The 24,179-nt window shown below is 49.0% G+C and overlaps 1 protein-coding gene across 1 annotated transcript in view; it reads left to right on the top strand.

Moving 5' to 3' along the window:
* MDGA1 (MAM domain containing glycosylphosphatidylinositol anchor 1) overlaps positions 1 to 24,179 on the top strand; it is a 143,304-nt gene that overhangs the window by 75,128 nt on the left and 43,997 nt on the right. Inside the window, exons 9-10 of the mRNA XM_086460540.1 lie at positions 17,700 to 17,969; positions 21,290 to 21,441. Coding sequence (XP_086316666.1) covers positions 17,700 to 17,969; positions 21,290 to 21,441 — 422 coding nt within the window. The remainder of the gene's footprint in view (positions 1 to 17,699; positions 17,970 to 21,289; positions 21,442 to 24,179) is intronic.

Below are 24,179 nucleotides of genomic sequence, written 5' to 3'. Positions count from 1 at the left end.
ACCACCAGTCTGAACAAAGCCTGACCCAATTGCTGGTCCCACTTTGATGGAAAACCTCCCTGTTTATCCCCTAATTTGTTGTACGAGGGTTATGTGACTAAAGTATACACGTTATTTCTGTGTTTCTATCAATACGCAGAACACACACCCCCCGCTCCCCCCGTTGAGAGCAGAGAGTTTTGTTCTTGATTGTCAACACACTTTCCACTAGCAGTGCTGAGGCTGGGATTAAGTTGCTTAGAGCTTGTGTTTGGGCACGTAGCCCTGTCCTCGGCAATACGGCATCAGGGTCGCTCACTCTGCTTCCCGGTGCCTGGGCCGCTAGCGGCTAATTGGAGTTGTCAGTCTAAGGACAGGGCGGAGGAGGAATCAGTTTTACTCCGTGGTGGCTGTAAACCCAAATGGCCACAGTTCAGAGCACAGTAACAACCACAGAGGCTTAGCTGGCCTCAGATTTGTTTTAACAATTACCAGCTATTGGGCTTGGGGCTGGCAGGTGGAGGCTGTGACAGCAGTTACCTCCGCTTCAGACTGGGTCTTGAGAGGGGGTTGTACCAAACGGAGCTGAAAAGAGGATGGCACCTGTTTGTCTAGGACTTGTTGGCCCTACCCTCATGGCATTGAGGGGCAGGTAGTCTGACGGGCTAAGGATGCTTCGTTAAAGTCGTCTTCTTTGTGACCACCTTCATGTTTGCAGAGCAAAGCCCCAGGACTCCCAGTGCTGCATTCCTATAGCGTTTGGTATACACAGCTTGGGAGGAAAATGGCTTTCACGGGGTAAAGCCATTGCATGAATTTGGACTGAATTTCTCCCCTCAGTGTGCAGTAGTTAGGACTTGCTTTCCAGGACCCGGCTCTCTTCTCTGCTTGCTGCCTTGTGGGGAAGGTTCCCATGTGCTGCCACTCCCCGAGATTTTTCTTGGGAAGCCTCCCTTGCACCCTGAGAGTTTTTCTGATTTACCTCTTTGATTGAAACTGGCCTGACAGAGCATGTCTGCGTGCCGTGGTGGCCAACAGATATAGGAGACTCGAGACACAAAGCAAAAGGCCCAGATGGCAGGGAGAGCTCACTGCAGCGGCGGAGGCTGGGGAGCCGATGTTGCAAAGCTGGCGCGTTCAGCCTGTGGCACCACGTGTCAGACACAAAGTACCGGGAGGCCGCCTCGCCGTGCCCTGGTTAAATGACTGTGAAAGAAGAGAGTATGATACCCAGATATGTGCATCAGGAAGGTGGGAGCCCTCCTTAAAGAGGGGACCTGGCTCTGCTACGTAAGATTGCAGCCTGCCTGCGCGGCCATTCAGCCTCTGTGGAGCTCATTGCTCATCTCTAAACACCTCTGCGGCTGCAATGATAGGCTGAGTAAAAGCTCGTGTGAGAGCTTCTCACCTAGAGAGATGAATTTGTTTGTTCAGAAGAGAACTGGTTTAAATCAAATAATCCATTTCTCAGATATTGTTGGGAGAAACAAATACACTTTCTATAAGCTGCCATTATCCTGTTTTTTTTGGCCAGGCTTTCCAAGAAGAGCAACTTAATTTTAGAGAGAGAGAAAGAGAGATCCAAGCTATACAGTTTTGTCAGGAAAGAAGAGCTGTATAGACACAGTGGATGGCAGATAGTCTTGATCATCTCTCTGTGGACAACTGCTCACCTACCGTGGCCCATTCACGTGTTGTTCTAACTCAGACAATCCTTTTAAGTTTTTCCTGTCATGGCAGGTATTCTCCCTGTAGGACCTAGCTATACATCAACTTGCTGGGATAAAAAACAGCTCCAGAACGAAAAACTTTGTGCTGGGCATCCTGCAAGGCTGTGCATGTTTTTGCAAGCGCGTCCTCGTCGTTAAGCCGCAGGAGCATACTGCTGCTGAAGTACCGCCAGACGCTGTCCCAGGGCTTCCCATCTTGCCCTTCCGAAGAAACAGCTTTGGTTTTGAGCCCTGTTGTTGTTGTCTGGGTTCAGGCGGTAGGTGAAACCACCTGTATCAAAGATCTCCAAGCTGTGATACAGCTGGTGGTACCCAGCCTGCTTCGGGGAACCCTGGCTGGAGGGGAGAGGTTGTCCTGGCTCTGCTTCTGTTCGCATGGGGATGTAACGCAGGTTCCTCTTTAACATCCACGGCGAGTACTTCTGCCACGTGCTTGCCTCCAGTCAGCAGGTCAGAGATGGTGAGCTTGGCACGGCAGCTCTTGCCAAGCTTGCTTTCTTGGACTGCACAGCACCAGTGCATGTCCAGGGGACGGGGGAACTGGGTCGAGGCAGAGAAAGGGCCACGGGGGGGTGGGATATCCTCTGCCAGAGGTGGTGGAGGGGACTGGGATCTAAGTTTATGGGGAATGCGTTAGGGAGAGGAGAAGACGGTACCTGCTTGTGTGGGTTGGGCATAGTGGGTGTATTTGAAAGAGAAAAGCCAGTGGAAAAGACTGGGGATAGGAGAGAGCTAAGAGGATCGGAAGATTTGTGTATCTGCTCTAGCAAAAGAGGGAGCTGCTGCTGACAGCTGAGCAAAGCAGGTTTGGGAAGGCATGCGCTGTGTGTGGTAACACTGGCATCGGGAGACATGGGGCGAGGGAGGTGGTAGCTGGAGGAATTAGAAAACTGCTGTCAGCTCTCATATTTTAAGGCTGCGGTCCTAGGACAGGAAAGGTCCCTACCAAATTGTGCCTCTTGGTGACCAGGACATGAGCATGTTGAGGGCCCAGCTGTGGGGAGAGAGATGCCATGGACCAAAACTCACCAGGTGACCCAGGAAGACACCAAGCAGGCAAAAAAAAAGCGCTTCATTTTCTCATGATAGCTCTCAGCCTCTGCCCAAAAGCCTGAGGCACAGGGAAGTGAAAATGGCTGTCCGCGCCTGCAGGGAATCACAGGACATCAGACGTGACACAGGACCTGTGCCAGGGGACCAGAGGCTCTTTTTGTCCCCCTCAGCCTCTTTCTCAGAGGGAGCTATGTGATGCCACGGTGTTGTGCCCGTGCCTTTGCTTTTCTGCCATGATTTTTGGGCCGCAAACCGTGTGAAGCAGCAGCTGTGAGTGTGCAGGAGCAGACTTCCATGCTATTCCTCGCCTGCTCCCTGCACCCTGGCACTAGAGCAGCGCTGTTTCCTTCTGCCCCACCGGAGGGCTGTGGCAGGTACGTGGAGGCAGCACACAGAATAGCAAGGGTGCTTCTGAGGAGGGGGCTTATGCAGGGAAGATCCCGAGTCACTCCTGACAGGAACAGGAGCCGTAGTAGGAAACAGAGCATCCTGGTGGGTTATTTTAATTGGCTGTGACCATCCTGACCCCGAGCTCTGAAGCAGCACCCATTACTATAGGGAAACTGGATGTGAATGAAATTTCAGAGGTGCTCAGGCCACCCTACATCCCAGCAGGTCTTTCTGCTGCCAGTTCTGTGCTGGGACACTGTAGTGGGAGCCTGAGGGTTCAGTTTTCAGGAAGGGCATAGGGGCGTTTTGGAGTTTTCTGTGGGGAAACAACTGTTCAGTTACTAGTTTGTGCTTTTCCACTTGGGCCAGTCTCTGAGAAAGAAGCAGGTTGTTTTCTTTGAAGCCAGGAAACAGTGTTTTCTCAATGAGCAGAGATCACATTTCCAACATGCACCCGTCTCACCCTATTTCACTTCATATAGTTCCTGATTTCCATTCCTCTTTGCCTCTCTATTGCAAACACAAATAAGCATGTGTGTGCACACGCTCCTACCTTATCTCGGTTTTTGCTTCTCATTCAAATTTAATTGGCCTCCAGGACTTGAGGTAAAACAGCAGGTTTGTTTTTTTTTTTATAAACTCAGTGATGAACCTGCAAAACCATCATTGGTCCCAGGAATTGACAGACGTGCTTAAATTTCCTAGTTGCATGCAGACCTGCTGCATTTTGTATGGTTTTTGGAGTCCTTGTTTCTAGGCTCGTGTGTGATCGCAGGAAACCATGGAAATTTTTCATTACTGTTGACTGGGAGGAAACGGACTTCTGAGAGGTTTGCTTGTTTGCCAAGCTGCAAGGGGATGAATGGGATGTAGAAGAGACTGAAAATGACTCCATTTCTGTGACAAAGGAGCATCTGGGATAAATCCCTGCTGGCTAAAGAAAGAATGGCAACCGAAGGCCATTCCAGCCGACCCTTTGTAGGCTCTTGAGCTGTTGTGACTTGCTCTCACGTCTGGTGAAACAAGTGCTGTAAATCTCATCTGTTGCAAATATGCTGCAACTCCGGGCTCAGCTCAGCCCAGCATTTGATGGGAGGAATTGGTTGGAGTGCCAGAACTAACAGAGGTTCCCGACGGTGGCTGTGATTGAGGTCAAGAGAACGATAAATAATAGTGGCATTTGCATTGAACAAGTGCTGATTGCAAGGAGGTATTTTACTGTCCCAATCATAAGCTAGAATACAGTAGCTAATAACAACTTAATGCAATATAGATGGGCTTAATAGTGCTAGGTCTGCTGGGATTTTCTAGAGCAGTTCATAGCTTATGCATCATACGGGTCCTTTAGTTAACATCCTGGTGTGCTGTAAAACGGGGAACTGGGGCTGGAGGGAAAGGGAGCAGCCCTCTGTCTAAGGTGGTTTGCTGGAAGGAGCATAATGGATCTAAAGGGATGAGAAGATGGTGGCAGTTGGCTGGGTCAGAGCAACACTCAGAACGGCTTTTTTCTGGTGTGGGGATTTTTCTCTTCCCCTTGGGCTGCTTGTAATGAGGCCTTACAAAAGTACAAGTTTATGCGTGGAAATGGGCAAGTTTTCATTCTGATTAGCTTTCTAGGAACCGTGTATAAATGAAAAGATGCAAATGAAACTACCTAGAGGTTTTAAAGAGAGGAGGAAAGACGTTGGGTTTTGTGGTAGGTTTTGTTGCTTTTTTTTTTTTTAAAAAAAAGCATTTGGAGAAGCTTATGTGCTCCAATCTCCTTACCCAAAACGCTGGGACTCCAGCTTCCTGATCATTATGAGAAAGCAGAAGCTCTTTGAATCTCTTTCTAACCATTTTGTGCTGTTTCTCTAGACAGGAGAGTTAGTTATATGCCAAGCATAGTCTCTGTCACTAGTGCAACTGAGGAACAAGGTGAGTTTACCTTCACGGATCTAAACCTGGGTTATTTGTACATTTTCAGTGCAGCATCTACTCACAGACTGAAGTGACAGAGAATTCAGTGTGTGCCTCAGTAAGTTGTTCCAGCATTTTTTTTTTTTTTTTATTCTCATGGTTCAGTTGTCATGACTTAATCTAAGCATGTCTCATTTCAGTTTCCAGCTACAAGCTCTGTTTATGCCTTTGTGTTCTCACATAAAGAGCTATTTGTTATCAGCAGTCTCTTCCTCGTGTAGTCTCAGACACCAGAACAAGGAAACTCTTAGCTTTTTTTCAGTATGCAATCCGGAGAGAGTCTCTTTAGCCATTCACCACAAGGCATGTTTTCCAGCCCTTGATTCATTTTTATAGCTCTCCTCTCAGTTTTTTTCAACGTCTTTCTGGCAGCGTGGTCACCCGTATTGAACAGATTTTCAAAAATGATCTCACCGATGCAGAGGTGATGCCCATCTCGCAATACGTTTAGTAAGCTTTGGCTTAATCATGCAAGGATCTGGACATCTTTGGAATACAGAATTAAGTTGAAAGCCGATGTTCGCAGGGTTACATCAACTCAGGTTCCTCTTGGAGTCATTGATTCTTTCCTAACAGAAGTGACACGCTCTTTCCTCAACGGTTTTCTTTCCAGACCTTTACATTATGCAAGATAAATGGAATGCAGTTACCATAAGCCCATTCCATCAAGCAAACCAGGTTGTCCTGTGTGCGGCATCTCTCTAGTATGTTATTTGCTGCTGCATATTCTGTGTCCTCTGCGGATGTTGGTATCTTATCCTGACATAGGCACTTGAGGATGCTGCTTTTGCGTGGGAGGGAAGGAAGCAAAGCACAAGCCACATCCCAGAGCTGTGCCAAAGTCTGCGCCCAGTCACCCCAGCTGCAGATGGATGTGAGGTCATTCAGACGCTGGAGGTGGTTTTGTATGATATTGGCTACGCAGTCTGAACAGGAGACTTCAGAACTGATGTGCTTTCGCTATGCCAACCTGCTGGCTGGATCTTTGACCCCGGTGAAGGTGTGAAATAGGATCAGTTTAAGAGGTTCACATGGGATCTCGCTAGAGAGGTCTTCTTAGAGAAGCTCTTCCCTCTCACTGGAGAGACCTCAGTGGTGTGGGCACCCGTTTAAAATTTCTTTTTGAGCCCGTTTAGTTAATGTGTTTTTAATCTGCTTAATGTGGGCTGCATTTGAATAGTATTACATCTTCAATTGGTCTGTTGTGTGGAAGCAAGCCAGGATCTCTCCAGTGCCTGAGGATGTTATGACAAGAGAGTTACTTTTCTTGTTGCTTTCTCAAACGCTACCCAGTTTGTCTGCCAAGGACCCATAAAACTATATTAATCATCGTTCATTTTTTTACTTGTAAAGTTGCATCCCACATTCATCTTCCATGAGTTTTCTTCTGGAGTCAGCAAGGAATAAAAAGGTTTATTGCTGTTTGTTCTGAGGTTTCTTCTGCTTACATTGACCCGATCGGTTCATGTGTGTACTCTCACAGGCAATATATGCATGGAGGGTACAGAAGAATTTTATCTCCTCTGGTGTTTGCAGGATGCTGTCACAAACTTTCCCTGAAAGTCCTGGCTAGATGAAGTTTTCTCTCATCTTTTCCTACTTTCTGTGGCATTTTTGAGGTTTTTATGATCTGTTGTTTGTTATTCTGTCATTTTTGCACTGATGAATTCAGATCAGGATACACAGATCCGGCTAGAGTCTTACAAACAGGACATAGAGAAGCCTGTTCTTCCATCATCTCTGGCTTTTATCACAGATTTAGCCACAGATATTCCCAGAATTATGTCTACGCAGGTTCTTTCCAGAGCTGTATGCAGAATTAGATCTTCCCTCTGCCCGCCACAGTGAGACAACTTAGCAAACATTGCTGAAACTTGTTTAAAATGTCCTTTTCACCTGGGGTATCTGATTCTAGGAGGTGTTGCTATGTATCGTGGAGAGGCTGGAAGGAGCAGGATGCCACGTTACAGCGTGTGCTGCCACAGCTCTTCAGGCTGATAATTGCTGATGTGTTGACGCAGGCCAGGATCCACTTTCAGATCTTGATCCAATGGGTGAAGGTAATGGCCTTACTTTTTGTGGAAGGGTCGGGAATATGAACAACCGAAACTTTATGAAATGAGCTTCAGGTATTTATCTGTTAGATCAAAATCTAGGCATCGGGACTGTGTACTTCCCGCTTGTCCTGCACATCACCTTTGCTGCAGCCTAAGTCCTCAGTCAACGTGATGAAAACGTTTGTCTGTGTGAGATAAGCGTGTGCCCGCCTTACAGGGATGCTGCTCCTCCAAATAGTTCCTGTAGGGCTGGCCCTGTTTGAGGTCAGCCACAGAAGCAACCGGGAAAATCGAATGTCAGAGCAGATTTATCCAGTGAGTGGGACTTAATAAATTTCCCTCTCCTGGTCCAAGTCCAGAGGAGATGGGACAGAGCTGATAGCCAGATGGGGAGGTCGAAGGAGCAGGCTGCTGTCCTTGAATGATTGCCAGTTCTGTCGTGGGCCTCTTTCCTGTGCCCTCTGCTGCAGAGGAGACCCTGGGCCCTGGAGAGGGATTTCTGGGAGCCCACAACACCTGCGGCTGTCAGAAGTGACAGCGCTTTCCCTAACGCAGGGAAGGATGAGAGCTGCAGGGCTGCATCTGCTTCAGCAGCCAGGCTGGTGTGCTGCTGCTTCTCGGGAAACACGGGGGCAGCGTGGGGAGAAGGCGTGAGGTTTCCAGCGGGGGAGCGAGTCCTCCATAGCGCGAGTCCATGCCCTTCTCTGAAACGAGCAGTATCATCCGGGCCTGAAGAAACGGGACTGCCAAATCCTCTGCTGTCTCCACAGGTGGTTTTGTGAATAATGTGCAGGGAGATGAGTCTCTGTAACCAGCAGTCTGCTGGAGATGCGTTCATGAAAAGCTGTGACAGTTGCTGATAGGAGAGATCAAGCGTTCTTCTTCATAATTAATCGAGGAGGAGTTGGACACAGGCACTTAGGAAATCCGCACATTTTAAATGCCTGCAGGATAACAGTGTGAAGGATGGAGGGGGAAGATAGGACTTTCAGATGGCAGAGACAGTGGCTATTTGGCAGCTGGCTCTTTGGAGCCGGTCACTATTCTGAAAGACCTCAGCCATCGCGTCTTATGGACTGCCTGAACCTATCCTCATTTTTCCATCCTTCACCCATGATTGATTTGATCTACCTTGATTCATCTGAAGATGATGATGACAATGATGAAGAGGTAACCATCCAGAGAGCGACAGCAAAAATGCTTACAGTGAGAAAGGTTCTTGCCTCTCTTTTCTCTATGCTATGTGGTGATCCTGTGCTTTTAAATTCCATGCATTTCTTAAGTTCCTGTATGCACCACCCCCCTTGTTACATTAATTTTTATGGGAAAAATTACTTCACTATCTGTTGACCTCAGCTGCTTCATCTGTGAGACCAAATGTTTGCTATAAATCTTTTAGTGTGAGCATCTTTTCAGCCTCTTTCTGAATGGTTACATTTTCATTGTCATCATCTTCCTCAGGTGAATCAAGATCAATCAAGGGTGAAGGATGGAAAAATGGTGTAATGGTGACAGTTACTGCAGCAGGGTGTGAAGCGATTGGCAGCAGAACTCTGAGGCCACAGATAGAGAAGCGATGGAGATGTTGCTCTATGCCGAGTTCTTCCAACGTGGCCCAAATTCCCTACAAGGCCTGAAAGAGAGGCTGAGGAAGAGCCTGGTTTATATGTGGAAGTTTGTCCTCTTTCCACTCCTAGATAAATGGAGAACCACTGTGTTAACTCTTCCTGGGCTATCTTTGCCCCGTGCGGCCTTTTGGCTTACTAGTACAGGCAAAGAATTCAAAGTAAACCTATTAAGGAGTGCTGGTTAATATTTGATTATCTTAATTGGCTTCGATGGCCCTCCTTCCCCTACCAAGCTCCTTCTGGCTTGGATCTCTCCCCTTCCCAACTCTGATCCCACCACCCCATAATTAAAGCAGGTCTGATTTTTTTTGATCAGCGTTCCTGCTTTTTGGCTATGCTGCCTCTTGCTCTGCCTGCCTGTTTGGAAAGCAGCTGTGGAGGGATCCTCTAGTGCTCCCAATTTAGCTTTCAAACTGAAAACAGAAGGTGAGGTAATGCTGTGGCCCATCTGTGAGCAGAAGGCTCTGACCACCTGTGGCCCTGACAATTCGCTGCATTTCTAAAGCAGGGCCTCTGCTCCCTTTTTGACAGGATGGCAGTTCTCCTGCAGCCTCCCTGTTCATAACTTTCAGGTCTTTTACTGAAACATTCTCAACATATGGAGGCGATTGAACTGCTCAGGCAGCTAGTGATGGAGCCTGTTGCTGTTGGATTGCTGCTTGAAGTCAGCGGTCGCCTCTGCCTGGTAGTTCCTCTGGTTGTGGGTGAGATCCTCCATAGGAGACTGGGGGAAACTCCTTGTAGGCAGCAGCTGCGTACTCTGCGCCTGAGCCCTAGCAGTGGCGCTAACTGGATGCTCTCCAAAGATTTATCGCTGTATTGGCTACAGGGAAGATGCAGGCTGCTGTCTGTTTTCCTTCCTGGGGTGACTCCGTTGTGGCCTGCGATAGCTTGAGCACAGGAGGTGTCTCCTGTCCAAAAGCAGGACATGCTGCCCGAGTTTCAGATGCATGTTGTGACTCAACTTCTTGATTAACTCATGAAACAAGGCACTGAATGTTCATGGCACTGGCCACTTCTGTGCAGGTGTCACACAAGCATTCACTTTGGTCTGCATTCATCCCACCTAGCAGAGATCACCTTAGTCTCCCTGTCCAGGCACAGGATGGAGGGAGGTAATGCCAGCTGGGCATTCCCACCATCTGAATCATCCTCTGGAGATGTCCCCCTCACTCAGTGGTTTTGGAGGGAGGTAACATTCCTAACTTGGGTGCCTCAATGAAGAGCCTGAAGTTGGATGGGATAAATTTGGGCTTCAAAGTCCTGTTCTAGCTAGATCCAGGTTTGCTGTCAAACCTGGGGGGATGATCAGTCCTTCCTCAGTTGTTCCAAATCCTTCTCAGCAATGTAGAGGGCCTATCCTAGGATGATGAACACCACTGAATGGCGGTTTTCCTTCTATTTTCCCTTCTTTACACTGGGGATGGAAGCATAGGGAATGCCTTCTGCTGTGATGGGCCAAGCGGTTCTGTTTCTGCTTGCGAAGTTGCAAACGGTACCTGTTGATCTCCGCCCCATTATAGGCCCCTGTGCCCTGCTTGGCTGTGCCAGGCACATGAGGAGAGTCAGAGCTGTAGATTCAGGTTTCTCTTTTATTTTCTCCTTTCCCAAACCTTTTGCATATGACTGTTTAAAACTCTAGGACAGTGTTTCTGCCCGAAGAAAACAAAATCTAAATAGGAACTAAAGCTGTGCCTCTGGCCACCTGAAGAACAGAGGAAGGAGAGAAAGGGGAATTGTAAAGATGTGTATACATACACACACGCACATAAAACATCAACATAATCTTGTCAAGGACTTTGGGAGAGGAGAGGAGGACTTTCCTTCTAGTATTTGTTGAGGTTGGGGGCTACTGGGGTTAGGGCAAAGTTGATTGCTAGTACCTAAAGCCACCTATGGGGAAGACTTGCAGTAGGCTTAAACTGCAGCCAGGGAGCTGGGTTAGATGGTAAGAAAAATTAGTGATAAACTCAAAAGAGGAAAGATGTGGATTCTCTGTTTTGGAATAAGAATCTCATCTGGCTCTTTTTTGTGGGTTGATTTTTATTTTTTATTTTCCTTAGTTTGCACTGGCAATGAGTTGCTTTATTCCCAGAACTACCCAGCTGAGTAGCTCAGTTATGAATTATTGAGTAGTAAGATAACTGGTTCTCTGCCAAAAGTTAATGCATACGGGATGCTTTTGGGGAAAGTGTATCATTGGCTGACAGTTAGTGAATGTTTGGATCTAAACTATTTATATGCTATTGGGAGCGGCATGTCACTGCCAGCCCAATTTGTTAAACAGAAGCGTGTAATAGCAGATGCATGGGTGTGAGCTGACATCTTGTTATCTTCTAGAAGACAGAAGCAGAACCTGAGCGAAGAGGTTGGTGGTCTAACAATGCTACACATGGGAGGGGTCCCCTCTTGTGGGTACGTGGGTGGGCAGGAGAATCCCGGATTCACCCTAGCCATCACCCTGCTTCACCACGCTATAACTAGCAAAACTGGCTGTGAGTTAGAGGCAATATTTTCGTGTCAGTCTGTGGCCCAAAAAAATAAATAAATCTAGATTTGGGTTATGCCATTGGTTTGGCAGTAATTGAAGGTATCAGCTCAGAAATGCCCACTCTCTTGCCCTCTGTATTTCTCCTGTGCATAACTTTGCTAATTGGGTGGTATGTGGGCGGGGGAGGATTATCAGCATGCATTTCACATACAAATGTGTATGTGCCTTCTGTACATACACCATCTTTTCCCACTTATCTTTTTCAATTAGGGAAGCATACTGTTTTGAAACCAGGCACTTGAAGGTAAGTGAGGCATGGGAATGAGGTGGCTTTACACTGCAGGAGAATACTTGTCTTTGTAGTGTCTTGTTAGCATGAATTAATTGGGCGGTGAAGCTGAGTGGAGTTCCAGCATGTCTGGGACAGATCTTTTTTGAGGAGGCATATCTGTGAGGCAGAAGGTCTGGAAATTCCCAGCCAGGATGGACTTTCTTCAAAGCACTCTGTAAAGTGAGCTCTAAGGGTCTCATGTATTAATCAGCACAGCTCATCATGCAGAAGAGGAAATCCTTTAGTAAATCCCTCTTTATTAGAACAAGGTGAAGACTGGTTGAGCTAATTGGCTTGGAAAGTTCAGAGAAGAGGAAAGCAGAAAAGCTGGTAGTGAATACATTTCATTTGCTCTTCTTCTAAAAACAGTCGACTAGCACAGAACTGAGCCTTCTCTGTTCCGAGCCTTGCTTCTCCAGTCCCTGCATCCACTTGTCTAGCAGAAAATGTTCTCAAACAAATTTGTTTTGTTTGAAATAACAATAATTGCAACTTGGCTTTCAAGCACTTTGCAAAAAATACACATTTTATCTCTCTGCACACGGGGAGACTGAAATGCAACGGCAAAAGGCATAGAAGATGAAAGAAAGAGATTCTGGCTTTTAGCTGAAATAGGTTGAGCAAGGCTTCATCTATCTCCCCTCTTCTAACTACTCAGTTATATCATCTCTCAGAAACAAGCCGATGAGACTGGGCCTGTAAATATGAGTTGAATATTTGTCTCCACATGGAAAACTGCTGGTGCCTAACGTGTGTTCTCGGGGGGTGGGTGCTGCTGCGGGGAACAGAATTGCTCAGCTGTGATTTCCCAGCCTTGTGACAATAAAAGAGCTTCACGCTTGCTGCAGCAAAGAGCTCTGGCCTTTCCCTGGAGCTGAAACCATGGAGTTTTCTACCTGCTGTGAAAGCAGGGGTGCAGTATCTTTGATGGCTGTGACGTCTTGATGACGGGACGAGGGGCTGGATAAGGAAGGCACCCATTTCTGGGATTGCTTTGGCTGCCTAGGGGAGACTCGGGAAGACTGCAGCCAGTAGGACTGCAGAAGGGTACCTATCAGAATTTAAATGGATGCTGGATGGGGTCGTATAGGTCTTGTAAGGCCCAACCAGCAGCTTGTGCTGGTTTGCTTTCCAGAGAGAGAAGTTTCTGCCTGGTGTATTGTCAGACGCTTCGGAAAACAAAACGCAGCTCATCATTGTAACTAACCACAACGTGCAGTCTTTCATCCCAGGTTGTCTGTGTGTCCTTTGCAATGTTGATCCAGCAAACGAGTGGTCAGTTGTTAGCTCTCGTACATGGGACAAGGCGAAGACTCCAAGCAGGAGGCTCACTGGCGCTGTGATTGCACGGTTAAGCTTGGAGGGAATTCATTCCGCAGTGTAGGATGAGAGCTGCTGAAAATAAAGCTGCTTTCTAACCTAGCAAGGCTTGCTATTTTCATCACTTCTGTGTTGCACTTTCTAGATTTAAATAAAAAAGCGAATGATGACTGACTTGGGAAGGTAGAGGGTGTTTTTCCCAGGGGAGGAAGCCTGGGCTAAGGGCTGAATTGTGGGTCAGGGTACAGGACTCCTGTGCTGCTTGGCTCGTGTGACCTTGGGCGAGCAGTCTTTGTGCTTGTGCCTCTCTCTGTGCCACGGTGCTCTTTGCAGCAGAGGAAGCGTTGTGGGAAGTAAATCCCTACAGAAAAAAAGAGAGCAGCCCATGGCAGCTGCATAGACCAAGGGTACAACGCGGGCTGCTGACCACCTACAGCGGCGGCTGTTGTCAGCCACTGGTCAGGGTGGCTGCAGGGGGGCAAGGGCTGCCTGTGAGTCAGGGAGCAGGTTATGAATGAGCTCCTCGGTTCTGACAGCCCTTTCGAAACAAGTCAGCATTTAAGAATTGACCAGGATATGCTAGTCACAGTCCTCAGGCGACGGTGGGAGAGCGGCCGTTGCATCTTGCGTAGCAGTGCTGCGCTGTGGTGTCTCAGATTTTCGACCTTCTCAGTTCTTGCCTGAGCTCTTAATGCAAGGTCTGTTCACTCGGTGTTCCCCTGTTCTGCAGATACTGGTTTGAGTTTAAGCTCGTCACGGATTTCTGTACATCAGACTCCATTATGAGCCTTTCTTTGTGTTGCGTCCATGTCAGGTTGGGCAGCCTCATGACAACATCCCCATTTTTTAAAGTGGAAAAAAAGGATTTTCACTGAATTTTTTTTTTTTTCTGTGTTTACCCCACAAGTGAAAAACTTTCCATAGTGTATCACTGCCATCCTGGGATGCTCTGATCTCATCGTTGGTGAAAGAAGGATCTGTGGCATCTCCAGGCATCTGAGTTTGATGGGAACCTGCAGCAACCGGAGAGCATTGTAGGGATCACGAAGTACCCCTTCTTGAGTTGTGCCCAAGCAGGACAGCACAGTAACAGTGCAGGGAGACTGGTCTCTCCTGAAAGCCCTTTGGCTCTTGTAAGGAAGAACACTCCTCCCTTCCTCAAGGCTAAAATAAAAACAGACTTAAACCAAATACACACTTGACCACAGCTCAACAGTCAGTGCACTTCTCACTCGTCTAGCAGGACGAACACTTCAGTCCTGCTTATTTCCAGTGAAACCAAGAAAATAAGAGGTTATTGGGGTACAAAGCAACACCCCTTGACACTTGACATTTCTCTGCTGTGCTTCTCTTGCTCTTGCCCTTCTTCATTGTGAACGCTGTGCTGGCTTAGCAACTCTTCAGTGCAGGGCATCTGCTCTGGCTCGCAGCAAGGAAGCTGCCTACGGCCCAGCTTTGCTTTAGGGTGCGTGGCACGCTGGAGTAGGTTGCCTGGGTTTGGCAAATTTGATTTGCTCCTAAGGAGCTAATTCTGCTGCAAAGGCAGGCTGCCCTGCCTTGTGTTTCACAGCAGCCACGTCTTCCCAAGGTTGCTAGAGGAGCCTTGCTCCCTCAACGTTGCCTGGAACGGTGATATCCCTTTCGTCACTCCTGTCAGCTAGCTCTTCTAGAGTTCAGCTGTATGCTGAGAGAAAACAGTAATCATCTATATTTGTTTGCTGTGTTTCTCACCAGGGGATCCCAAAGCCCTGTAGACGCAGAGAGGTATTTTACCTCCTTGAAGCGTAGCAACCTGCTGCCTGCAACGTGGCTGCTGCTTAAAAAGAGCACTTCAGCTGCATGTACTGGAGTTCAGGGGAGATACAGAAAGGTGTTTGAGGGGCCTCTGGACAAGGACTTGCTTTTGGACCTGGGTTAAAAACTGGGGTTGATACCTAAGCTCCCCAAAGAGTGCCACGAGAGCTTAGTGAGCCAGAATAGCCAGATACTGCTCCCTTACAGCCAGCAGGGATGCTGCTTCCCTGTGGGTATTAGAGGCACCTGGGAAATCATTATCGTTTCCTGCAGCTCCCTAAAAGTGTCTGTGCAGGTGTCATGTTGGAGGTCTCTGCCGTTTAAACAAGCTTCCTTTTGTGTTTAAGCCAGGGATGAGAAAAGGCCGTGTGGTCGTCTGCCGGGATTTGTGGACTGAATCCCTGCCTTGGTGGTGGGTCTCCCTTTTGTGTGGGCTCCCCAGTAGGCGTTGGAGGCCAGAGCTGATGTTCTGTAATTGCTGTTGACCTTTCTTTGCTTTCATATCCGCTGGCAGCCTTCAGGAACAGCGGCCCCTTGGTGTAGCTCTGCATCCTTTGCCGTGATAGGATGACCTGCTTCAGCGCTCTATCCAGAAAACCCAGGGGCTCCAGGACTACCTGCAGAGTTAATGCTCGTTGGATGTTTCCTGGTGCCAGAGACAAGAGAAGAAAATATAATCAATTTTTACTGAATAGGCACTTTCAGGCATTTCCTTCGCAAGGTGATAACGTAGGTGCAGAGCCTGCCCCAGTGCAAATTGAGTAAATCCCATTTCCCAGCTGAAGAAGGTGCCAAGGACGCTTTGTTGTTCCTGTGACCTAAGGAGGCACCTGGAGTGTCCCAGCCCTGCTCCTCTGTGACCCTTTACCAGCCCCAGACGCTCCCTCAGTAAGGCCCAGGGGGGCACCTTCCTTGCAGGGGGGCACTTTGTCCAATTTCAGACTTTTTCCTCTTCCTCTGCCCCAGCTCCGTACACAGGCACTGCTCAGTGCAGTGAGGGAAGCTGCTCTCCCACCCCTCTCTCTCTCCTCTTCATGAGATAGATTGCTTTGAGTACATCTGGAGCTGCTGTGCCACTTTTTTTTAAGCCTTCCTTTCTCTTTTCGCTGCTTTTTTTTTTTTTTTTTTCTCCCTACATCACCAGCTGGCCTTGATTATAATGCGAGACCCCACCAGCTTCCATTAAGGAGCAGATGTGGCCCAAGAAACGGGATAGCAGCTAGGGATGGAGACGACACGTTCCTGGCACTTCGGTCCGATCAAACAACTTCTCACATTATTCTCACCGTCAGGTGGGAGAGACGTGCGAGCCAAAGGCAAGCCAGCGCTTGGAGCACCCGCAGAGGCACGTTGCGAGCCAAGCCGCGTGTGATGAGCTGACCATGCCGCTCAGCATGGCAACGTGAGCTCAGCCAAGGGCTCCCTTTAATCCACTTCAGTGCAGCAAAGGGCCCAGGGGCTGAGTTGAGAATGGGAACCTAGAAAACAATCAGGCGCTGTCAAAACAAGGGCTGCCGAGGGGAGGGCGTGCTTGTTTGCTGCGTACCCAGGGAGGCTTTTGTGTCCCTGGGAGAGGGGACACCGTGCGTGCAGATCTAGGGGTGGCGCACGCACCGCTTTCGTCTGAGGTGAAGATGGAGGCGCTGCTAGCGTTACAGAGCTGTAGGCAGGTCTTGCTGGGGTCAGGCTATGGGAGGGGAGAAACTGGTGTGCTCCAGCCCTGCAGGCATGGCTGTGTTCGGGGCAGCAGGATGGCTGGGGCTCCTGGTGTGGAGCTGTGTCTGTGGTGCTGCAGATGCTGCGTGTTGCAGGGTTTTTTTTTGGGGGGGGGGGGGCCTGGCTGTGCTTGGGAGCTCTAGAGGAGGCAGGGGCTCTGTAGACCTGGGGTGCATAGATGTTGTCTGTGGAAGAGCAGGCGCTTTGAATGTGGAGAAGGAAAGTTGTGGTTGTGGTGGAGCTGCTGTGAATCTGTTCTCTTTTACATTCGGGCTAACAGCTGTTTTGTGTTCAGGAAGCTTTTCTCGTTTTAGAGGGAGGATACTTCTGATTATTCCTATGCTGTGGTGTTTTAATTAAGAGTTCTTTGCCAGTGAAACATGTCCACCAGATGGCTGTGGAGACTGAAGTCCTCTGCCATTGCACTCAATAAGGGATAACCCAAGCAATACCAAGCCAGACTTTCTCCTTGCTCTGCCTCAACCATGCCCAAATTGTAAGGTTCCTGTAAATTTTTACAAGAGATAAAGAACAAAACTTTGTAGCCTCGCTTTCCTAAGGAGGTGGCCACACTTCACCATCCTCACATTACTGGCAGAGAAGCTGACGTAGAGAAACATGACTCACCTCCCAGCATCGGGGAATTGTTGCCAGAGATAAAAATAGAACCCAGAGTCCCTGTAACCAGCCCCTGATGGGTTGTATTGATGCATTTGGGAGAGGCTGTCTAACACCCCTTCAGGTCCGTGCTCCGTGGGGACAGCCAGTTCATATCCCTACACCCGAACATGGTGTCCCCGATAAGCCTGTCGGACGTTGACCAGAAGAACCTGAATGTAACTGCCTGGGAGCATACCTGCCTGCTTGTGGAGCGCAGCTGATGCTGAGAGTGAGGACTATGGTCATCCCGATTAGGGTCTGAGGGTCGAATCCAAGCTGTGATGCTGGAGTTGCACTTCTCACGTGAAAGAGTAGGGCTTGGTAGCTCCTCCAAGCAGCGTCTCCCTGCGGGAATCACTACTTCCTAAAGGCAGCCCCTGCAAAATAAATGGGAGGGAGGTAGAAGGTGGCCCCGTCCCAGTCAGAAGAGGATGTCAGACAGCTATTGCTGCTTTTGGTTTGATGAAGGCTGGCTAGAAAATAAATATCCCCTTGGAAATCATGAGTGCCCGTCTTCTCAGGGGTGACTGGGCTGAGCGAGGTGGCCGCTCGCTGATGGCATCCCCGTCTGTTGCTGTGTTGGGTTTCCAGTCCCCCCCGTGGTGGAGCCGGCCTTCCAGGACGTGCGCCAGGGCATGGGGCGCAGCGTCGCCCTGCGCTGCACCATGCTGAAGGGCAGCCCCATGAAGGTGGCCACCTCCGTCTGGCGCTTCAACGGGACCCTTCTGGCGCAGCCCCTGGCGGAGCAGCAGGACTACTCGGAGCTGAAGGTGGACGGCGTCAGCCGGGAGACCAGCGGTAGCTACGAGTGCAGCATTTCCAACGACGTGGGGGTCTCCACCTGCCTCTTCCAGGTGTCTGGTAAGCCGCAGAGGGCACGTTGGAGGGAGCTGTTGGGTGGGGTCGTGGAGGTGGGAAGCTTGCTCCTTGTGGACTGGTGCCAGTACAGGCAACCTCTGCTGCCTCGCCTGTGCCCGGCGCTGCGTTCAGAACGGGTAACTTTCTGTAAGCCAACAGGGAGATCTGCCTCCACCCTTCAGGCAGTCCTTCAAGTCTGGGATGGACCTGGGGCAGTGAGTGCCAGCCACTGGTACGTTTTAGCAGCGTTTGACCACTTGCCTGAAAGATATAGGTCTTAAACTCAAGGCTGCCATCAGCTTTCAATCTTGAACAACTTGTATTGTAGATAAGTATTGACCAAGGAGGAGCAAAAGGCACTCTACATCCCCCCAACAGGCTCCAAACCATCTCATTTCTCCTTTAAAACCAAACAAAACCTGTGTTACGTATTCCTGTACCTTCCCTATGTCTCCTCTCTGCGTCTCGTGATGCCTGCTAGGACAGACGTGAGCTGGGAATGGGTACTAGTACTTAGTGGATTTGCTGCTCACAGTTTTCGGTGAATCCAGCAGGCACTGTACTGGGACTCCTCTCCAGCCCCTGCAACTGCAAAGAGGGATGGCAGTGGTTATAGCATCTAAACCCACACATCTGACCTAGCCTCTCCAGCTGATCATTAAATCTGCTTTTCCCATGACCCCAGAATCGACTTGGGCACCAGTTTCTAGAAAAGCTCTCTGATGAAGTTGCCTTACTAAGCAGTAAATTCAGCCAAAATACTGGGTTTTCAGTCCAGGGCCAATTTATAATATTTTTCAAGTCAGGGCTGAACAAATGAGAATAAATAACATCCAGAGAGACCTGGTTTTGAAGCAGACCTTTCCCAGGGTTTGGAAAAGCTCAGGTGTGCTGTAATTCTGAGGTGCTCTCAGAAATGGGGAAGCCCAAACCACTTCTACGGTTTGGGCCCCTTTTCAGGACCTTGGTCTGACCCCTTGGGATTTCCTGGAATTTGGCTGGCAGTGGATTTTGCTTGAGAGCTTTGTCCTTCTCTGCCCTTTCTTCATACGCTTACAATTCTCACGTCACTAACGAAGTGATGGCAAACCATATCCCGCTATGGGCCACCACAGTGAGCTGCGTCCCTAGCAAGCCTGGGAATGCTTCCTTGATCTGAATTTCTTGCTGGAAGCAGTTAACAAAACCATGTTGCTGTCTGGTGCGCCGTGCTGCGCCTCACCAGATAAGATCCCCTCAGCAGAAAGCAGCGTTCATCCCTAGAGAGTGCTCATCGGGAAAGCAGCAAGCATTTATTTTCCTGCATCCCTTCTCTGTTTCCAAGGCGTTGATATCTGATGGTGGCTTTTCAGCTCCAGACATCTCCGCCTGTGTCCTGGACAGTTACAAATCAATTAGACCTTCTGAGCCTGTAGAGCAACCTGAAAAATAATCCAGTGGCTAGACTGCTGCGCTTGGACTCAGGACCACTGGAGTTTTAATTCCCATCAGCCACAGCCTTCCCGTGTGAGCGGGGGAGATGGCATGATCTCTTGGTTTCTGTTTCTTCTCCGTGAAAGAAGGACCATAAACCTTCCTATCTGACAGGGAGGCAGTGACTCATTTGTGACTGTGAGGTGTTCAGATGTACTGGAAACAGAGCACATAAATCTGCCCAGGATGGGATGAGTTTCTTCTATGGATGGGAGATTAGCTTTCTGAGATGTTTTGGAAGGATAGCGAGACATCCAAGCCAGTCCCTTGAGCAAGTGACTGCTCACCACCTGCACTCCCACTAGTCACACGCACAGAAAAGCCCTGAGAGACGGAGTGAATGATCTTTAGCTCTTCCCATCAGCGGTAAGCAAAAGACAAAGCTTCCCAGCAATAGTAAAAGCTCCCAGAAAGGAAGTTCCAGAGTTATCTCGATGGGCTACACATCTATTAGAAGGCGCTTTTTTTAACTTCCGTTTTCCATCTTGGAGTCAATTAATAAGGAATTAATATCATGCAAGACGATGATTATCATCAGTTCTGATTTTATTTTGGAATCATTATGAAGCTTGACTTCCACAGTCAATACAAGTTGAATAAGCAGCAATTAGTCTCTGAGGTGGTGCTGAACTTCTTGCTTGTGCAAAAATCCAAGTCAATAAAAATAATAAGAAAAAAAAGACTTGGAAATAAACATCAATATTATCCATCCGAGTTCATAAAAAATAAACATTGAATCCTTTCGAGGCTAATTATAACCACACAGAATGGCAGGGCCTGTGATTCAAGTGGAAGGGTGCAGCACCAGCTGGGAAGACGGCGTTTATGCCTGTTCTGCTCTCCAGAACCCCTTGCTGCCCAGGCATCTTTCTGGTCTGTGCAGGTCCAGATTGGACCTGAAGCCAGAAAGGAGAGTTTTGGGTTGGGTCCAGCTCCTGCCTGGCCCAGGGTGAGATGAAGGTAATTTCAAATAGGGCAAAACCAGTTGTGGGTAAGACCTTGAGTAACTTCGGGGCCCTGTGCATTAGTCCACCAGCTGCTGGGCTGCGTGGCAGTGGCCTTCAAATCCTGCTGGGTGGTGGTTCAGGACAGCAGCAGCTGGGGAAATGATGGGAAATCCCTTCTCTGAACTACCCAGTTCCTCTCTGGTATGTTGTTTCTCCCGTGTTTCTCTTGCTCCTGCTGCCCTCTGTTTTTGAGGGGAGACTTGGCTTTAGAAAAGACATCTCCACCCCTGCAAAAGCTCCTGCTGTTTTTTACCCAGGCTGAGGTCAGCATCCCCTTTGCTGCCGCGTTGACTGTCGTGTTACAAAGAGGCTGGAGCACTGGGTTGCCAAGGCAGGGGAGGTGCAGAAGGAGCAAGGTCTCCTTTTTAATGCCGTGGTCCCTGTGTGATAAATAACACTATTCCTGTGACCTACTGGCCAAATGCTCTTTCCTCAGGGTTTGTTAGCAGGAGACTCTGCAAAGCAGCAGATGAAACAGGAGAAATGGCAGTTTAAAGCTGTTACCTCAATCTAAACTACAAAGCGAGAGAGAAAAGATTAGAGCTGGTTCCAGCTGGAGAACTGAAGTTGTTCCCACTTCTCTGGTGTTGGTCATGCCCCGCTGGTGTTGCAGGGCTGTTAACAACCCTGGTAGTTTAGGCAGAGAAAGCAGTAGCGATTCCCAGAAAATGATGGCACATGAGTGCAACACCAGCTACAACAGTGAAGGTCTCTGTCATGTCACGGGCAAGTGGATGAGCAGAGCTGTTCCACTCTCACCGCATCTCTTTGTAGTTTATGCTCCCCTTGATCCCACTCTTTTACTTTCCTCTCCCTTTTTTTTTTTTTTCCTTCCCCCTCCAGCAAAAGCTTACAGCCCGGAGTTTTACTATGACACTCCCAACCCCACCTTGAGCCAGAAGCAATCCAAGAATTACTCTTACGTCTTGCAGTGGACACAGAAGGAGCCTGATGCTGTGGATCCCATCCTCAAGTACCGCCTGGAAGTCCGGCAGGTAAGGTTGGCTCTGCTGGAGCCTCAGCGTGTGCCCTTGGGAGGAGGCCCTCTCAGGAGGCAGTTACATCTCGATGTCTTTTTTGCCGATTAAGAACTGAAGGTGATGAAATTGCCAAGTCCTGACGGTCTCGCACCTTTCCCACCAAATGGAAGAGACAGGCCAAGTGCACAGCTCGGTGTTCATTTTGATGTCTGGTGTTGGGTACAATCGAGGGCTTTCAAAGCCCTGCAGCCTCCCGTCAGACTGTTCGTTCTCAGCGTTTTGAATGGGGTTTGCATGGGAACAAAACCCTACAGTCATTAGTAGGTATTGTAGATTTTGTAGGCCAAAGACTCAAGCAAGTGGAATTCCATCCTCCTCACTCGTATGAAATAAAGGGAATAAGCTGAAGAGCTCTCCATGCAGGAACTGCGGGAAAAAGTCATTGGTTATTTGTGTTGCAGAATGGTTTTCATACTGTCACAGCAAAGAAGCTATTTGGGCTATATAAACTCTGCAGGGGAAGAGAAGTGGGTTTCAAGGTTTCTGAGTCTGAAGAGAAATCATACCGGCGTGGGGCGGGGGGACTGAGGGAAATCTGAAGAGCTCACTGGTTGTAGAAGGTTAGGGGAAAAGAGTCTGATGTTTTGAAAGAGCACATTAACCTAGCAGGCTTGCCAGGTGCTTTCATCCACGCTCAGTAAAGTGCCTGCATTCAAAATTTTTTTAAAATGGGGACGCTTAAAATCAGTGGTTCTTGCCATTCAGTCGTAGCTTGGAAGCAAACGCATTTTGTAAGGAAAAATTTGGTTACTGTGTATAGAAAACAAAATAATTAAGAAGATCCAAGTGCCTCTTTCCTCTAGTTCTGCACAGTAGGCTCCGGTTTTATGTCTCCGTTTGACTGTGAGCTCTCTGGGGCGGGACAGCCTTTGTTTGTTACTCAAACCGCGTGGAGCACATTGTCAGTGCTTCATCATAATACAGGGCACGGGGGAGCCTCTAATAATGAAAGCAGTTTGTTACAGCACCCCTTCCCTCTTAGCTGAGTTTTGCTGTTATCAGCGCTGCAAGTCAATGAACTAATTTGTGATTTTTATCCTTCTTCAGTGATGTCGAGGTGGTTTTTGCTTTTGCACAGTGCCTAGAGGTAATCTTGGATCTGTTCTTCGTTGAGCTCCTGCTGAAAGGGATCAAGAAAAGGGAAAATCACCTTTCTGCTCTAAGTGATGACAGGAAGGAAGCTGAGTGCCTGTGCAAATTTAACCCCCCTGGTTTTGTTCACACCCCATCGGTTATTGCTGTTAATGTTTCTCCTGCAGCATCACCACATCGTTGTGACTATTGAGTGATGTGGTTTAGAGGAGTGTTATACCGTGGCCTTGCTGTAGCCCAGGCTCACGTAAGGGTATAAGTGGCTACAGGTGCCATCGTGGTGGCCTGGGTCTGAATAAGGAAAGGCAGAGAGAGGAGTAAGCAGGGGAGGTTTTTTTCCCCCCACTTCTATCAAGCACAAGCAGGAAACACTCTGGAAAAGGCTGTCACGGCATTGCCTCCTCCTGGCCCTCCTCTGATAAAGAGACACTTGCGTTCCGCAGTGAGGCCTCTGCCTCCATGTGCCATACTGAGGTCTCCCTCAGCCCTTTCCACTTCCTCGTCCCAGAGCATCACATCCCCTCTCATCTCCAACCTGCTGCTTCCCAGAGCTGCCTCTCTGCTCCTGTCCTGCCTTCCTGGTCTTTTCCCCAAGCAGCCTCGTGACGCCTCCTGACCTTTCGCCGTTTCCCTTGTGCCATCACCCTCCTTCACGTCCCGCGGGCTTTGCTGCTTTGTCGCGCTTTCTTCTCCTCGCTGGGGCACGTGGGCTCAGCTTTGTGTCCTGCTGTTCCATGGTTGGACCGCAGAACGTAGTGACATTACTGAATATAACTGTGAAAAGCTCAAAGGCTTAAAAGTGTTGCTGACTGGAGAGCTCTTAAGAAAGGGGATTTGACCGCCTGAATGAGGAGCTGTTGTTTGCCTGTGCACCAGCTTCCAGGCACGAGCTGTGGTGGCGCAAAAAATCCTCCTGGAGAGCTAGGATTTGAGTGGAATATTCTCCTCAGATAAAATGGGCCTTCTGCGTGGCCAGACGCGACTGATTTATCACCAGCATCAAGCTGATGAAAGCTTGGCCAGCCAGCCCACCTTCTCCTCCAGCCCTGGGAGCTCCCCAGCCTCAGCGGTCAGGGCAGATGCTCCTTCAGCATCTTAAGGATGAATGAATGTGGCAGCAGCAGCCTGCGGTCTCGGGGTGGTGAGGGGCTGTCTGGGGGAGAGGGTTGATTAACTCTTGCTGAGCTGGAATCCAAAGGGCAACCAGCTGGGATGCCCACGGATTGTAAAACGGTCTGCTGGTTTTCATTTCGCTCTCCCCAGTTTGCTTGAGGAGCTCTTGGCTTAGGTAATGTGAAGATCCCCAAGTAGCAGGATGCTTTGCAAGACCCCTGGGAACCCTTGAATTAAATGTGCTTGCTGCAGCTGCTGGAGATGGGGCTGGGTGAGAGTACCAGTGCTGCTTGCTAGGTGGGTGGTGCTGTGGGTCCTCCAACTCTTCCTGTCCAACAGCTTCTGAGGGCTGGCTGGGCATTCCTGGGGGGGGGGATTGTAAGAGGTCTGGGGGAATTTGGGTTCCTGAGCGATGCGTGGGGGCTCCCAGCAAGACGGGCAGGTGCCTTTCCACAGGAGCTGGTTGCTCCCCGCACTGCGGAGCAGGC

This window comes from Leptosomus discolor, chromosome 2 (genome assembly GCF_034619465.1).
Source record: "Leptosomus discolor isolate bLepDis1 chromosome 2, bLepDis1.hap2, whole genome shotgun sequence".
Classification (NCBI taxonomy): Eukaryota; Metazoa; Chordata; class Aves; order Leptosomiformes; family Leptosomidae; genus Leptosomus; species Leptosomus discolor.
The sequence above is the reverse complement of the archived record's forward strand: the minus strand, read 5'-3'. Positions and strand labels throughout refer to the sequence as shown.